Consider the following 17,937-nt stretch of genomic DNA (forward strand, 5'->3'; position numbering starts at 1 on the left):
AGCCTTAACCCTCTCAGCTTTATCTGCTGTATCTGTGCTTTGACCCCAGCTTACAAAGAAGCTGAGATATGTAAGTAAATAATTTAATTGTACTGTACACGTGTAGGGTGGCACAGTGGCTCGGTGAGTAGCACTGTCGCCTCACTGCAAGAAGATCCTGGGTTCAATCCCCAGGCGGGGCGGTCCGGGTCCTTTCTGTTTGAAGTATGCATGTTCTCCCCGTGTCTGCATGGGTTTCCTCCAGGAGCTCCGGTTTTCTCCCACAGTCCAAAAACATGCAGTCAGGTTAATTGGAGACACTGAATTGCCCTATAAATGAATGGTTGTGTGCATGTGTGTGTATGTGTGTCTGCCCTGCAATGGATTTCTTTATTGAAATCCTTACTGATTTGGTACTGTTACATTACTGCTAAAATTTATTTTAACACATGTATAGACATAAATGAAATGGTCCCATATGCTTATCAATCAAGACATTACTGTTGCAAAATATGTACATTCAACTGTGTGGGACCATAGATAAACAGTTGTCACTAAGTTGTCAGGGTGTTTAATTGTTTAGTTTGGGTGGGTGTTGCATTTTAAGTTTATATACATTTGGAGGAATGTATGTTAGTATGAATTTCTGTTATCTGCCATGTACCTACTTAAAAAACGCGTTATTCAAGTTATTCATATATTAAAAATGACCTTTAGACCACTCAGGTGGTGCAGTGGACTAATGTGCTAGCACACCACTGTGCAGTGTTTGAACTTATGTTTGAATAACCACCAACCTCATGTTCGACGGCGTGAAGGTAGGATAAGGTCTGTTTCCGCTGCCACTGTGAAATGTGATCTACTGGACTTCCATAGGGAAGTCACAGGGAGCATAGCATGGCTCTCTGTAAGCTATATGCCTCTGTGTGGCCATATATTACAAACATCAAAAGGAATGTAGCCATAAGGATGACTTTTTTATTGGAAAAGTCATGCAAGAGATCTTTAGCAATATCTGTTTAGGCCTCATTTTGAATAACACAATGGTGACCACAGACTGTTGAGTTGGCCAGTGTAAGTTTAATTAATATGAAAGGTGAAACCTGTCTCTGTCCCAGCACCCACATCTGCAGGAACTGAAAATAATTTGAGGAATGCATAACTAAGGTAAAATAATACTTTGGCTAAAAAGCCACAAACAAAAAGAGTAATAGACAAGTAACAGAAAGGACCCTGACACTGGTTGAGTTCCCAAAAAGAAGTAAAAGTGTGCTGGCCTCATATACCAGCAAAAAAACAGACCAGACTGAACCCAGCATCACTGTTTCAAGAGGCAAGCATGTTTTTCAGAAGAGCTGGCAAATCTGTGGAAATAAACCATAATAAATTGAAACATTTCCAACTGGAGCGAATTAATGCTAACTAAGGTACAGGTGACTATCAGTTAAAATAAACTAAAACATTAATCATCCTTGCCCCCTCTGCTGGCTATATTTGGCAAGGCAGAAGGACATGATCCTGTAACTGAGCCACACTGCTGATCACTTACAGCCACCACTTGAGAGAGCAACTACATGGTGATACACAGGGTGATACAAGTGATGGATATATTTATTTCTTAATAAAATCAAAGTATGTTTTGTGGTTTTACTCAAATTTTATTTGTATTAGATAAATAGATGGATGAATGAATGGATAGATAGATAGATAGATAGATAGATAGATAGATAGATAGATAGATAGATAGATAGATAGATAGATAGATAGATAGATAGATAGATAGATAGATAAAGAGATAGATAGATGTGAATGATTCATAATTATTATATTGCATTGTTCTATTAAATTCTTCTTCTGATAAATTATTCAGTGTAACAACTATTTAGTAACAAGGGCAATTGAAAAGGGTTCAATTACTTTTTCCACACCACTGACCTTTTTTTAATGTATGTACGAATATGCTAATTCTGAATCTACTGTGTGCATCATGTTAAAATATGGCACAGGGTGTGTTTTTTTTTTTTTTTTTACCATTTTGTTACATTGCCTTTTCTTTTAAAAGCAGTGTAATCTTTACTGCCTTGTTTTTTGTCTTTACTGCCCCAAATACCACAGTGTTGTGTGGGTAAAATAAAATCACATTTAGTTAAAAATTAACCAAATATTACTTTAATTTGTAACAGATATTTTAACTCAGTACAAATAAATGTATTTTCACCCTCCAAACTAAGCTTTTAAATTTCAGGACAGTAAATAAGTAAATTATGATAAATATTTATTAATAGGATGAACAGGAATAAACCTAATAATTTATGATACTTGATCATATACTGTATGTATATTTCTTTTCATTAGTAAAACTCCTTTAGAGATTAGGAAATTTCAATCATGGGGAATAAAACAAGTTATGTGTGAGGTCAAATTGACCCTAAATATTAAAAAACCAAGAAACCAAGTAAAAGAGAGTGAAACCAGTGAATTAGTGATACAAAGTTGCCTATGATGGTGTTTTACATTGAGCTTAAACTGAGTCATGTGTAACCTGTAAATACCTGTCCTGTCAAGGCTGTAATCAAAGTGTAAAACATGATGTTAAAATCTTAAAAAATAAATAAATGCAACATGCAAACAGAGAAACCTCCCAAATTCTACTGAAACAGAAATCAGAGCTTATAATTAAAACCACAACCCTGGAGCAGTGAAGCAACAACATTATCTGCTCAACCAGTGTGCAGCCAATTTAACTGGTGTTGAGCCAAAATGACTGATGTAAACTAAATTTTAACATGGGAAACCGAATGTTTGTACATTTTATTAAAATAGACAGCTCATAAACTGATGTTCATGTGAAAAGTCAGGGTCAATGTCTGCGTTTGTCTTGAAGTTCACAAAGTCTCACCGGAATGGGGTGTGGGAGGTGATCAATCATTTTCATACTGAATACTGCAGTTTAGAGCATTTGTAAACATACAAACCTTTTGCTCAAACAGGTAATTATGTGAGTGCAAGCATGTACTTTCTGGCGGTGTTAATAATTTTGGTGAGATAAATGATAGAATGTATGTACAATGTGTTTTTTCATTTTACTTTGACTTTTGCAGACCCATGAGATTTTATGTTTTGTCCGGTGCAAGTCAGTATGGCTGTGGATTAGAGATTGATGGCCTGCACATGAATTTTGGTGGCTGTCGGGTAAAGGAAAGATAGTGTTTAATAGGGGCAAAAATGAATGGGAGTGAATGGAAGTAACAAATAAATAATAATAAAAGTTATAATAGTAATAAATATAATCATTTCAGAAAACTCAATACTGTAGCTCTGTAACCACGAGGAGTGATTATGGCCGGTGGGCGGAGGAACTAGCTAGACCACACCCCCTTCAGGAAGCGGAAAAGCGCAAGAACGAGAGGTATAAGGGCGTTAGAAACATGGCGGCGCTGTGTGTGTTAAAGTCTGTAAGGACAGCTCTCAGTGTAGTCCAGTGTGCTAGTAGTTTAAATGTGGGAATTAAATCTCCTCAACTGTCATTTTTCGGCTTCACTTTAAGTCGTGGAATTCGAAACGGTGAGTTTTTATCAGCTGCAGAATTACTAGTACTAGTTTTACTGCACGTGTAGTCGTGTACTGCCTAATGTCAAATATGAAACCAAATCTCAAACGACTACATAATGAATTCACAGCTATTCAGGTGTTTTTGTGAACTGCTACACTTTCACAGTGCAGCTTTTAAAGTTGCAATCGAAAATATTTACCCCGTTATACAAAATAGGAATTTATAACTAAACTTTTCTGCAGAGCTAGATTTTGCTCTTTATCAATTGAATAATACAGCAAGCAAAGAAAGGAATGGTGTGTGTGTGTGTGTGTGTGTGTGTGTGTGTGTGTGTGTGTGTGTGTGTGTGTGTGTGTGTGTGTGTGTGTGTGTGTGTGTGTGTGTGTGTGTGTGTGTCTGTGTCTGTGTCTGTGTGTCTCTGTATGTATGTGTGTGTGTGTGTGTGTGTGTGTGTGTGTGTGTGTGTGTGTGTGTGTCTGTTTGTTTGTCTCTCTGTATGTGTGTGTGTGTGTGTAGCAGGAGATTTTGTTTATATTGTCATGTCACAATTATTTAACTCCTACCTAATATTGCTGATCCTAAAACTTACTGCTAGTTTGTACGACATAAACTTGGATTATAGCATGATTAAATGATTGGAAACTCAGTAATGACCATTAATTTGCTTTAGCTGTAATGTGTTAAATAAACAGCCCAAGGGATTTGTTCAACGTGGTTTCAATCATGGTAAAAACTAAGGGACAAACTAAAGATCATTTTTAGTGTAACAAAGGGGAAATGGCTATGAGAGGATTTCCAATCTCTGAACATTTCTAGAGGTATTGTCTGTGGGTTCCAAACTTATAAGCAGCAGCAAACCTCTCTGGAGTGGATCCTGCAGTCTGTCTCAGGATCTGTAACACATGGGCCAAGAGGGCACCTCCATTCTGGGTCTGATATAAGAAAACCTATGGTTCATCAAAAGGTGTCAACCACTGCTGTCAATTGTAGTCATTCCAAACATCTTTTTGTTTGTAATTTTATGAAATGCATGTTACATCCATTTAATCAAGAGAAGTTGGGGCAGCACGGTGGCTCAGTGGGTAGCACTGTCGCCTCACAGCGAGAAGGTCCTGGGTTTGATCCCCAAGGGGGGCGGTCCAGGTCCTTTCTGTGTGGAGTTTGCATGTTCTCCATGGGTTTCCTCCGGGGGCTCAGGGTTTCCTCCTACAGTCCAAAGACGTGCAAGTGAGATCAATTGAAGGTACAAAATTGTCCATAACTGTGTTTGACATTAAACTTGTTAACTGATGAATCTTGTGTAATAAGTAACTACCGTTTCTGTCATGAATGTAACCAATGTGTAAAATATGACATTAAAATTCTAATAAATTAATTAATTAATTAAGAGAAGTCAGACAACTGCATGTACAGTTAAGTTTTAACAGACTGCACTCAAGACAAGTAATTATGACTCTAGACAAAAATGTTTTTAATCACAGTTAGCACAATTCTACTGTGCAAGCTGATACTTGGCAGCATTGCTAGGTTTAAACCAAACATATATTTTGAGTTTTTAGATTAAGTTTAATACTATAAAATACTGTAAAATTCACATTGGTTGTATTTTGGATTTCATCTGACCATCCAAACAGATTTCCTGTCATCATAGATTGGCAGTTTGCTCTCGCCCATTCATTTATTCACTCATTTATCCTCATTTTTCAGACTTTGATTTCATTTGTAACAGAACAGTTAGTTAGGATACACATGATTCATCAGCTTCTGTTCAATGTCAAACACAGTCATGGGAAACTTTGGATCTCCAATTCACCTCACTTGCATGTCTTTGAACTGTGGGAAGAAACTGGAACTCCTCCACAAACAAAACACACAAAGACCTGGGGAGAACATGCACAGAAAGAACCCAAACCGCTTGCACTCTACATTGTGAATTAGTATAGGCAGCACAACAGGTAGTGCTTTAACTTTAATTTAGAGACACAACACTAAGCAGTGATTAAGCAAATAAATCCAAATGTTGGTTATGTTTGTTAATAAAGTCTAAAAGAGTTATAATTAATCTTTTTTTTTATTATTATTATTACATTACCAATGCATTACTAATAATACATTTTTATGTCTGTTTTTCAGTGGTGGAGCAAAAGGATGGAAAAACCACAGTGGTAAACCTAGTAACAACTTACATGTAGTGTACTGACAGGTGACAAAGCTGAAGAAATGAGTGCAGTACAGATGATTTGGGGTTGGATGCCATCTGTTCATGTGTCTCCTTGAATCGGTCGAGGTTACCTTGAGCAATATAATAAAACATTTATGTTGGGACTTCCCTCTTCAATGACAATTTTATAACAGTGCCCCCATTTAGAAGACATGTTGGGTTAGTAAATGGTTTAATAAGTAAAAATTACAAACCCCATTTCTAGAAGAGTTGGGAAATTTCGTAAGATGCAATAAATGCAAGAATCTGTGATTTAATAATTCTTACTAAACTTTATTTAACAACAGTACATAGAAAAGATTTCCAATGTTTTCACTGGCCAACTTGAGTGTATTTTCTAAATATAAACACATTTAAAATTTAATGACTGCAACAAACTCTATATTTAGAAAATATAATTAATTTGGTCTGCCAAAATATTAAGTCTTCTCTCAGTACGTTTGTCAGTTAGAAGTTTAAGTGAATTAACAAATCACATTTATGTTTTTCCTGCATTTTCTGTGCCAACTTTTTGACCAATACGTTAGACCACACTCACCACCATTGTTAAAGCACTACTGAAGGATAGGCTTTTTGGAGAATCTTTTTCATCCCTCCAAGACACTTTTATAACTGTTACTGTTAATGACAAGCCGTATATAAAAAATTTTCATTTGTTTCATTAATAGATAGAAGGGGTGAAGCTGGCAACACCTGAGAGTCCACAACCACCTAATCCAAATGCAACTTGCCCTATTTACAGATGGAACCTACAAAACAAGTACACATACACAGTAAGTTGTGTGCAATTACAAGTGTATTGTAAATCATCAGTAAATCACATTTCTCAGATATAAAGAGAAACTCATTATACATCTTTGCTTTTTCCTAATACAACCCCAAATCAGAAAAAGTTGGAACAATATGGAAAATGATCATAAAAATGCAGTGTTACTTTTTTTATTTGATTGTAGACAGTTTGAACTCACAACATTTTATGTTTTATCTGGTCAGCTTCATTTAATTTGTTAATAAACATCCATACCTGCATTTCAGGCCTGCAACACATGTAAAAAAGGTGGTAAAGTAAAGCAATTACCACTTTGCAATGTTGCCATTCATTTTTAAAACTCTTAAAAGATGTTTTGGCTTTGAAAATACCAGGTGTTTTTTTTTGTTCCATTCCTCCTGCAGACACGTATTTAGATGTGCAACAGTACGTGATTGTCATTGTTGCATTTCTTGTTTATGAATTCTCCAGACATTCTCTCTAATTGGCCAGTCCAGTACACATACTCTCTTCTTCTGCAGCCATGCCTTTGTAATGTGTGTAGCATGTGGTTTTGCATTGTCTTGTTGACAAATGCATGGACGTCCCTAGAAAAGACATCATGTTAAAGGCGGCATATGTTGCTAAGCATTAATGCTGCCATCACAGAAGTGTTAATTATCTTTGCCATGGGCCCTAACACAACCTCATACAGTGGGGCCAAAAAGTATTTAGTCAGCCACTGATTGTGCATGTTCTCCTACTTAGAAAGATGAGAGAGGTCTGTAATTTTCATCATAGGTACACTTCAACTATGAGAGACAAAAAAATCCAGGAAATCACATTGTAGGATTTTTAAAGAATTTATTTGTAAATTATGGTGGAAAATAAGTATTTGGTCACCCACAAACTAACAAGATTTCTGGCTCTCACAGACCTGTAACTTCTTCTTTAAGAAGCTCTTCTGTCCTCCACTCATTACCTGTATTAATGGCACCTGTTATCTGTATAAAAGACACCTGTCCACAGCCTCAAACAGTCAGACTCCAAACTCAACCATGGCCAAGACCAAAGAGCTGTCGAAGGACACCAGGAAGAAAATTGTAGACCTGCACCAGGCTGGGAAGAGTGGATCTACAATAGGCAAGCAGGTTGGTGTGAATAAATCAACTGTGGGAGCAATTGTAAGAAAATGGAAGACATACAAGACCATTGATAATCTCCCTCCATCTGGGGCCCCACGCAGATCTCATCCCGTGGGGTCAAAATGATCATGAGAACGGTGAGCAAAAATCCCAGAACTACACGGAGGGACCTGATGAATGACCTGCAGAGAGCTGGGACCAAAGTAACAAAGGCTACCATCAGTAACGCACTACGCCGAGAGGGACTCAAATCCTGCAGTGCCAGGTGTGTCCCCCTGCTTAAGCCAGTACATGTCCAGGCCCGTCTGAAGTTTGCCAGAGAGCATATGGATGATCCAGAAGAGGATTGGGAGAATATCATGTGGTCAGATGAAACCAAAATGGAACTTTTTGGTAAAAACTCAACTCGTCGTGTTTGGAGGAAGAAGAATGCTGAGTTGCATCCCAAGAACACCATACCTACTGTGAAGCGTGGGGGTGGAAACATCATGCTTTGGGGCTGTTTTTCTGCAAAGAGGACAGGACGACTGATCCGTGTTAAGGGAAGAATGAACGGGGCCATGTATCGTGAGATTTTAAGCCAAAACCTCCTTCCATCAGTGAGAGCATTGAAGATGGAACGTGGCTGGGTCTTCCAGCATGACAATGATCCCAAACACACCGCTCGGGCAACGAAGGAGTGGCTCCGTAAAACGCATTTCAAGGTCCTGGAGTGGCCTAGCCAGTCTCCAGACCTCAACCCCATAGAAAATTTGTGGAGGGAGTTGAAAGTCTGTGTTGCCCAGCGACAGCCCCAAAACATCACTGCTCTAAAGGAGATCTGCATGGAGGAATGGGCCAAAATACCAGCTACAGTGAAGAACCTGGTGAAGACTTACAGGAAACGTTTCACCTCTGTCATTGCCAACATAGGTTATGTTACAAAGTATTGAGTTGAACTTTTGTTATTGACCAAATACTTATTTTCCACCATAATTTACAAATAAATTCTTTAAAAATCCTACAATGTGATTTCCTGGATTTTTTTTTCTCATTTTGTCTCTCATAGTTGAAGTGTACCTATGATGAAAATTACAGACCTCTCTCATCTTTCTAAGTAGGAGAACTTGCACAATCAGTGGCTGACTAAATACTTTTTGGCCCCACTGTACCATGATAGACCCTGGCTTATTGCTGATTAGTTTGGATTGTCCTTTCCGTCTTTGGTCCAGATTACACAACGTCCATTTCTTCCAAAAAAGAATACTGACTCATCTGACCACAATACATCCTTTCACTCTGTGATGGTATATTCCAGATGCATCAAAGCCAAGAGAACTTGACGCTGCTTTTAAGAGGCATTTGTGAATGTCAAGCACTACAGTATGGAGTCACAAAGGTTTGCCTAAGTAATCTCTTGCCCATGTGGGTATATCAGCTATTGATGGCGGTTCTTGATGCATTGCCGTCTGATGGATATCAACCTGTGTTCAGTCTAAGCTTGCACCCTTGCCCTTTACACACTGAATTGTTTTCTTCAGAGATTTCTTGAAACATTTAATAATATGCACTGTAGAGGGAGAAATATGCAAATCCCTTCCAATCTTTCTTTGAGGTACATTGTTTTTAAACATTTCAATAATTTTATCACGCATTTGTTGACAAACTGGAGATCCTCTGCTCCTCATCAACTCGGCCTTTAATGGATACTGCTTTTGTTCCAAACCATGATTACAATCACCTGTTTGGAATGACATCATTATTTAGTTTTTTCACTTAATTACGAGCTCTAAATTGCCCCCGTCCAAACCTTTTTGAAATGTGTTGCAGTCCTGAATTGCAGGAATGGATATATATTAACAAATGAAATTAAGTTTACCAGACAAAACATACAATATATTGGGTTTGTACTGTCTGCAATAAAAAAAGTCGAAGTAAATGTAGAACCCCGCATTTTTTTCTATTCACATTTTTCATACTGTTCCAACTTTTTTTGATTTGGGGTTATAATTAACAAGCTTTTCTCTCTGAACTTACCTAGGATGTTTTACTACTGAGTCAGTTCATTAGATCGGATGGTGGGATGTTGCCAAGACGCATTACTGGTCTCTGTGCTCAGGAACACCACAAAATTGCCATCTGTGTGCAGATGGCCCATCGTGCAGGTCTGTTCTGTTTTCAGTTAAAACACAATGCTGCATGGTTAATTAGAATGAGTGAGCATATCTTTAAGAAAGGTTGGTCCTAAAGGGAACATGGGAATGTTTGTATGTATATAAGTATACAAACCCCTCTTACATTGTTTTACAAAGGTTTTTGTGATGTAAAAAGAAGATAAAGATGAATAATTTCAGACTTTTTTTTACCTACGTGGCTTGTACTCTGGACAATTCTATTGAAAACAAACTTACAATAGTTTGGCTACATAAATATGTGCACCATAAAATTAACACTTTGTTGAAGCACCTTTTAATTTTATGACAGCATTCAGTGGGAGTCTTATCAGCATGGCACATCTTGACTTGACTCTTTGCCCACTCTTACTTGCAAAAGTACCACAAGTCTGTCAGATTGTGAGGGCATCTCCTGTGCACAGTTTTCTTCTTGTCTTTTCATCAGTTTTGGAGGGATGTACAGTTTTTGTTAATGTCCTCTATGTGCTCTATTTTATCTTGTTTTCTGACTGATGCCTTTAAACAATTATATCCCTTTGATACTTTGTGTCATTTTACAGGTCTATAGTCCTCAAAGAGCTTACAAAGTAAATGTCATGAAAAATGACTGCAACAATGACTGTGTGTACTGACTGCTATTGAATATGAGTTTGAATTTAATTGGTTAATTCTGATCACAGCCACATCCCCAATTCTAAGAGGTTGTGCATACTTACGTAACCACACAATTTTTGTGGATGTCATATATAATTTTGCTCTGTTCATTGTTTACATTACTCCAGGTCTCCTGCCAGACCATAGACCACGTCTTCCTGAAGGCCATGTGCCAAAGCCCAAGCCCGACCCCCCACTTAACAGGTATGCCTTTTAAAATAAATCAGTATGTGGTGGCATCGGTGCCCATTCATTTAAAAAAAAGAAATGTCAGCAATGTCTGATTTTAGCAGTTTTTGATCAGACATCGTACACTACTACACTACACGTCAGACACTACAAGCATTAGTAATTAAAAAAAAATGATTGTAGTAACATTTTAATCATTTTAGTTAGGGATGCATCGATACCATTTTTTCCCGTACGAGTACAAGTACATGTATTTTTGTACTCACCGATACCTATTTAGAATGATGCAATCTGGAGCATTATGGAATAGTGTAGTTTTTAGTGTAAAATAGTGCAGTGGAACAGTTGCTTGGGTTGCCATCACTAATTGTAAAAAAAAAAAAAATAATAAAAAAAGAAAACACCGCACAGACATCATTGAGAAAGCTTCTGACAAGTTAACGTTCATTAATAAACGCACGTAATTAACGTTGTGCACATCATACATGCAATGCGATTCTGCTGATTGAAATATTTACTTTAAAAGGATAATACAGTCCGATCCCATCTGAGCCGATTCTATCAGCACATACATTCGTGGTTCACCTCGGTAAATCGTAAACGACTGAGTCGGCTCCCGCTCTGTGGTAATAACCACTATAATTAAGCCTGAGCTTTATAATGTAAGCGAGTCACACAAAATGTTCTGTAGTAGTTGGTGTTTATTTACAACCGCATCATTCATTATAACAGTAAACACGGAGAGATGACTGAGAAAAGAAACTTACGCTGCGCTGAAAATGAGTCGACTCCTGAATCACTTGTATCGACACTGTGAACAGAGTATTAAAGACATAAACACGTCCTATAACAGCGGTCGCTGCTTTTGTAACCGGTTATCTTCGCGGTTAGCTCTATTTTGAAGTTTTTTTTTTTTTCAAACGGAACTAGATAACATTAAACGTGCGTGTGAGCGTGGTCAGTGAGAATAATTCAATCTGTCTCCCGTGGGTGAAAAATGAATTACTTTAGTTTTAGAAGTAAAAAAATCTCGCAATGTCACGCCCCCCGGTCAGGCACTCGCGCCCCCCCAGACAAGCACTCCCGCCCCCCCAGTCAAGCACTGCCGCCCCACAGGTTGAAAATCCCTGCGTTAACGCAGCAACGTGCACTAGGCACAAGGTATCGGATGTTTAGTATCGGAGCCTCGTTTGCGAGTACGAGTTAATGAGCGCGGTATCGGGCTAATACCCGATACTAGTATCGGTACTCATGCATCTCTAATTTTAGTAGTGAAATAAAAAAATATATTAAAACGCATGTTAATAGCCAGTGCTTTTAAGGGGCCTTTACATTTCTAAAATGAATTTTTCTGATTTTAGAGTTTTGGGTTGGGTAGGGTTTCTCCTCATGCAACAGTGGTGCCAGAACAAACAGTGGAAAAACACATGGGGCATAATGCAAACTCCCTGTATTAAACCAATGCTGGCTGGTGTAAAAGATGCAGCTGGTGACTTCACATGTGTTGAATGTGGTGGGTGCTAGTCTGATCTTTATATTTTCCCCCCACTCTGTAAATAATGCATGACACTGATAATGTACGTTACGTGCTTAGAAGACGCATATCAGACATACAGCATGATTAATAACAACCATTTTGAGTTACCATTTGTATCCATAATATCTCTTCTTAAAATTACCATTCACTTACAAACAAAGAATACCTAGTTATTAATTGGAGATACCCAAGTGTATGTGTCTAAATCAATGAGTCTGCAGTTACATAAATTGATTTATTAAGGCCTAACTTTGATAATCCCCATTTTTCTAAAGTGCTAGATCTTCCTATCTAAAATAAATCTTTCTAAAGTAAGTGCTAAGACAATTGAGATATTAGATGGTGAAATTACTTCAAGAATCAAGAATCAGTCTTTTAAATATCTCCCAAATACCCAAAAACAATGAATGGCTTTGAAAATGTTCTAGGTCATACCCTTTTCCATTACTTATGTATGTTTAAATGTAAAATTTTTCATTTACAATTCTTTTTTACAATGCACGTAATGTAAAGTTTAATCAGACTTCTGCTTGTTCTATTTCAAACAAGACAAAAGTAAGTGTGAAGAAGCATAAACTAAAATGATCTAAACTATGATTATGTATGCTACCCTTATATAATTAATAAATTAATAAACTAAATGGCATAAGGGAAGAAAATAATAGTAAAAATGAAAACATAATACTTTCCAGCACATCAGTTTGTTAGATATCTGTGGCATGATCCTAACTGTCTGGGACTAAGGTGTCTCTTTTCTCTTAAACGTGGGCAAATATGGGACCCAATGTTTTGTAAAAGACCCTTTATAGGTGAAGGCAGAATGTTTACTTGCGTTAAAGTTGACAAGTAAACAGCTGTTGAATCCGTCTATCAAAACAATGTGTCTGGCCAGCAGTGCAGTGAAAGCGATGACCCTCTGCAAGATGACCGTTACTGATACCTCAGGATAAATGCCAAATAAGGCAGTTAAAGGGTTAGGGTCCAAATCATCCTATTTCAAAGTATCGAAAATCTTAAACCATAAATCCAGAAGTCCTTTCTGGGTAGAGTTTGCATGTTCTCCCTGTGTCTGCATGGGTTTCCTTCAGGAGCTCCGGTTTCCTCCCACAGTCCAAAGACATGCCAGTGAGATGAATTGGAGATACAAAATTATCCATTTTTTTCCATTGTTTCTTTTCTTTTTAAATATTAATGCCTAGTTAAAATTTACATTTACATGCTGGTTTATTGTTTAGCAAAGGAATACAAACAGTCCAAATGACCTTTATGGCTATTCTAGTAGATATAAAATACCAGGTTTTTTAGTGTTAAAAAGCCAATTTTCTTTTGGCTTTAGACATAAGTTTTGATTTCCAAATAAAACTAAACTAGCTTTAAAATCTACAAATATACACTTATCAATATGCACTTATCAATGTCTTCTTAGTATTACAAATTACTGCACTTATCAATGTCTTCTTAGTATTACAAATTAGTATTACTTATTACAAATATAGTACATGGTAGGGCTGGGCGGTATGACTGTATATTGTACATTCAGTATATTGTCTTTGATTCCTCATACTGTATGGATTTTTCAAATATCGCCATACCGTAGCACAGTTAATACAACAGCTGTAGGCTTTAGTAGGCAGCAAATCATATAATATTGTTCTATAGACAGTCGGGAAAGAATCTTTCAGAGCAATAATTAAAACAGTGGATTCCAGGTTTGTCTTATGGGACGAAAATACTTCAGGTCAGTTGCTAAACCAACGTTGAAAGCGAACTGTAAGCAGAGATACAGTGTATCACAAAAGTGAGTACACCCCTCACATTTCTGCAAATATTTTATTATATCTTTTCATGGGACAACACTATAGACATAAAACTTGGATATAACTTAGAGTAGTCAGTGTACAGCTTGTATAGCAGTGTAGATTTACTGTCTTCTGAAAATAACTCAACACACAGCCATTAATGTCTAAATAGCTGGCAACATAAGTGAGTACACCCCACAGTGAACATGTCCAAATTGTGCCCAAAGTGTCAATATTTTGTGTGACCACCATTATTATCTAGCACTGCCTTAACCCTCCTGGGCATGGAATTCACCAGAGCTGCACAGGTTGCTACTGGAATCCTCTTCCACTCCTCCATGATGACATCACGGAGCTGGTGGATGTTAGACACCTTGAACTCCTCCACCTTCCACTTGAGGATGCGCCACAGGTGCTCAATTGGGTTTAGTCCATCACCTTTACCTTCAGCTTCCTCAGCAGGGCAGTTGTCATCTTGGAGGTTGTGTTTGGGGTCGTTATCCTGTTGGAAAACTGCCATGAGGTCCAGTTTTCGAAGGGAGGGGATCATGCTCTGTTTCAGAATGTCACAGTACATGTTGGAATTCATGTTTCCCTCAATGAACTGCAGCTCCCCAGTGCCATTAACACTCATGCAGCCCAAGACCATGATGCTACCACCACCATGCTTGACTGTAGGCAAGATACAGTTGTCTTGGTACTTCTCACCAGGGCGCCGCCACACATGCTGGACACCATCTGAGCCAAACAAGTTTATCTTGGTCTCGTCAGACCACAGGGCATTCCAGTAATCCATGTTCTTGGACTGCTTGTCTTCAGCAAACTGTTAGCGGGCTTTCTTGTGCGTCAGCTTCCTTCTGGGATGACGACCATGCAGACCGAGTTGATGCAGTGTGCGGCGTATGGTCTGAGCACTGACAGGCTGACCTCCCACGTCTTCAACCTCTGCAGCAATGCTGGCAGCACTCATGTGTCTATTTTTTAAAGCCAACCTCTGGATATGACGCCGAACACGTGGACTCAACTTCTTTGGTCGACCCTGGCGAAGCCTGTTCCGAGTGGAACCTGTCCTGGAAAACCGCTGTATGACCTTGGCCACCATGCTGTAGCTCAGTTTCAGGGTGTTAGCAATCTTCTTATAGCCCAGGCCATCTTTGTGGAGAGCAACAATTCTATTTCTTACATCCTCAGAGAGTTCTTTGCCATGAGGTGCCATGTTGAATATCCAGTGGCCAGTATGAGAGAATTGTACCCAAAACACCAAATTTAACAGCCCTGCTCCCCATTTACACCTGGGACCTTGACACATGACACCAGGGAGGGACAACGACACATTTGGGCACAATTTGGACATGTTCACTGTGGGGTGTACTCACTTATGTTGCCAGCTATTTAGACATTAATGGCTGTGTGTTGAGTTATTTTCAGAAGACAGTAAATCTACACTGCTATACAAGCTGTACACTGACTACTCTAAGTTATATCCAAGTTTCATGTCTATAGTGTTGTCCCATGAAAAGATATAATGAAATATTTGCAGAAATGTGAGGGGTGTACTCACTTTTGTGATACACTGTACATGAAGTCGTCCACTTTTCTACAGTTTGCAAACATAATTTTATTTGTTAAAGGGAGAGCTAATGGTAATTGCACAATACTTAAATATTAAATAAACAATAAAAATGTTATTCATTGCAACAGTTTCACGTGTACTGATTCCATCATATATTGTGTCATTTTGTGGGGCCAAGCAAAACTTATAGTACTCAAAACTTTTATTAAAATTAAAACTTTTTATATTCTACTTACGACAGTAGAATAAGCCACAGACATATAAAAAGTCCCAGTAATACAAAAAAAAAAAAAAAAAAAAAAACATACCGTGATATACAGTAAAACCATCAGAATCTTAAAATATACCGTGATACAAATTTTAAGTCACACCGCCCAGCCCTAGTACAGGGGATGACTGTGTAAAGTAAACATACCCACAAAGTTTATTTGTATGGTAGGTAGCTTTAAAATAGACAATGAATGTACTTACCAAATAGTTGTATGCAAAGTTTTGTGTGTGAGAGAGTGAGTACCTCAGCTGGCATGCAATACAAGTTATCCTTGCATAATTTCATAATATTTCAAAGAGTGTCTAGTGACGTGACTGAATGTTTGGCTTTCTCTCAGCACTCCATGATATTCTTTGGTTGTCAAGTAGTTGTTGCAAGGAAGTGTGTTTTGGGTTATTATCCCACTGCAGTATGAATCCAAAACAGACAGAATAGCATGTTAAGCTTGAAGTTGATTTTGTGAAGGTGCCAAACTGGTCTAGGCGAAACAACCCTCAGACTTGAATATTCCCACCATGCTTCGCTGTATCAATTTCTCTACTTGGCAGTACTTGGCCATTTTTGTTACTGCAATAAATCTTAAACTTGGAATCATCAGAACAAAGGACTTTTTGTCTAGTTTTCTAGTGTGAAATGCCTTGGCATGTTTCAAGTGTTTTGCTTTGTTTACCTTTCTGTGAAGTGGTTTATAGGCTGCTATTTGTCATGTGACCACCACTACATAGCCTTCTTTTAACTAGTTTTACTGGTTGTGATTGCTTAGTATAAAACCACAACCATGTTGCTGCAATTTTATTAGATTCTGAATAATAGCACAATTCTGAACTTTTTCAAATATGTGACTTGCCATTTATTTTATCCTGATTTATATACACCGATCAGCCATAACATTAAAACCACCTCCTTGTTTCTACACTCACTGTCCATTTTATCAGCTTCACTTACCATATAGAAGCACTTTGTAGTTCTACAATTACTGACTGTAGTCCATCTGTTTCTTTACATACTTTGTTAGCCCCCTTTCACCATGTTCTTCAATGGTCAGGACCCCCACAGGACCACCGGAGAGCAGGTATAATTTAGGTGGTGGATGATTCTCAGCACTGCAGTGACACTGACATGGTGTTAGTGTGTGTTGTGCTGGTATGAGTGGATCAGACACAGCAGCGCTGCTGGAGTTTTTAAATACCGTGTCCACTCACTGTCCACTCTAGTAGACACTCATATCTAGTTGGTCCACCTTGTAGATGTAAAGTCAGAGACAATCACTCATCTATTGCTGCTGTTTGAGTTGGTCATCTTCTAGACCTTTATTAGTGGTCACAGGACGCTGCCCACAGGGCGCTGTTGGCTCAGTCCAGCAGTGACTGAGGTGTTTAAAAACTCCATCAGCGCTGCTGTGTCTGATCCACTCATACCAGCACAACACACACTAACACACCACCACCATGTCAGTGTCACTGCAGTGCTGAGAATGACCCACCACCTAAATAATACCTGCTCTGTAGTGGTCCTGGGAGAGTCCTGACCATTGAAGAACACCATGAAAGGGGGCTAACAAAGCATGCAGAGAAACAGATGGACTGCAGTCAGTAATTGTAGAACTACAAAGTGCTCCTATATGGTAAGTGGAGCTGATACAATGGACAATGTGTGTAGAAACAAGGAGATGGTTTTAATGTTATGGCTGATCAGTGTATCTCACTGTTTTTCACATTTACATTTTTGTACATTTAAGCCTACTCTGTATCACTGTTTTGTGCAGGTACCTGACACGCTACTCTGTGAAATCAGTCAAGCCCATCTATAAGAAAGGACTAAAATGGTGTAAAGTACGCATGCCCGTGGGACATCCAGCCCTCAAGGATAACATCAGATACAGTCCCAAGCCAATGTACACTAAGCACTGATGCAAGGACCAGGACGTTCTCAGTCTTCAAAATTACTCATCGTACAAACTAAAAAGACACATCACATCCTGGAAATGAACTTATCATGAGCCACTCTCTTTGTTTTACTGTGCTCTGATAACTACCTTGTTTCCCCAGACAAGAAGCAGATGTTCCAAATAATAAATTGTTTTCAGAAAAGCATTGTTTCTTCAGTAAAGCAGCT

The 17,937-nt window shown here is 38.3% G+C and overlaps 1 protein-coding gene across 1 annotated transcript; it reads left to right on the forward strand.

The window, feature by feature from the left end:
• Positions 1 to 3,395: 3,395 nt before the first annotated feature.
• On the forward strand, positions 3,396 to 17,912 carry mrps18a (mitochondrial ribosomal protein S18A). Its single transcript, XM_062994681.1, has 6 exons — positions 3,396 to 3,543; positions 5,666 to 5,697; positions 6,422 to 6,526; positions 9,667 to 9,790; positions 10,582 to 10,657; positions 17,588 to 17,912. The coding sequence occupies exons 1-6, from the start codon at positions 3,408 to 3,410 to the stop codon at positions 17,730 to 17,732; spliced, it is 618 nt and encodes a 205-aa protein (XP_062850751.1). The 5' UTR covers positions 3,396 to 3,407; the 3' UTR covers positions 17,733 to 17,912.
• The last annotated feature ends 25 nt before the right edge of the window (positions 17,913 to 17,937 follow it).

Source organism: Trichomycterus rosablanca, chromosome 1 (assembly GCF_030014385.1).
Source record: "Trichomycterus rosablanca isolate fTriRos1 chromosome 1, fTriRos1.hap1, whole genome shotgun sequence".
Lineage (NCBI taxonomy): Eukaryota > Metazoa > Chordata > Actinopteri > Siluriformes > Trichomycteridae > Trichomycterus > Trichomycterus rosablanca.

Coding starts and splice junctions, on each gene's coding strand:
- mrps18a (XM_062994681.1), top strand. CDS start 3,408: ATGGCGGCGCTGTGTGTGTTAAAGTCTGTAAGGACAGCTCTCAGTGTA. Junction 3,544..5,665: donor AAGTCGTGGAATTCGAAACG/GTGAGTTTTTAT, acceptor TCTGTTTTTCAG/TGGTGGAGCAAAAGGATGGA. Junction 6,527..9,666: donor AAAACAAGTACACATACACA/GTAAGTTGTGTG, acceptor GAACTTACCTAG/GATGTTTTACTACTGAGTCA.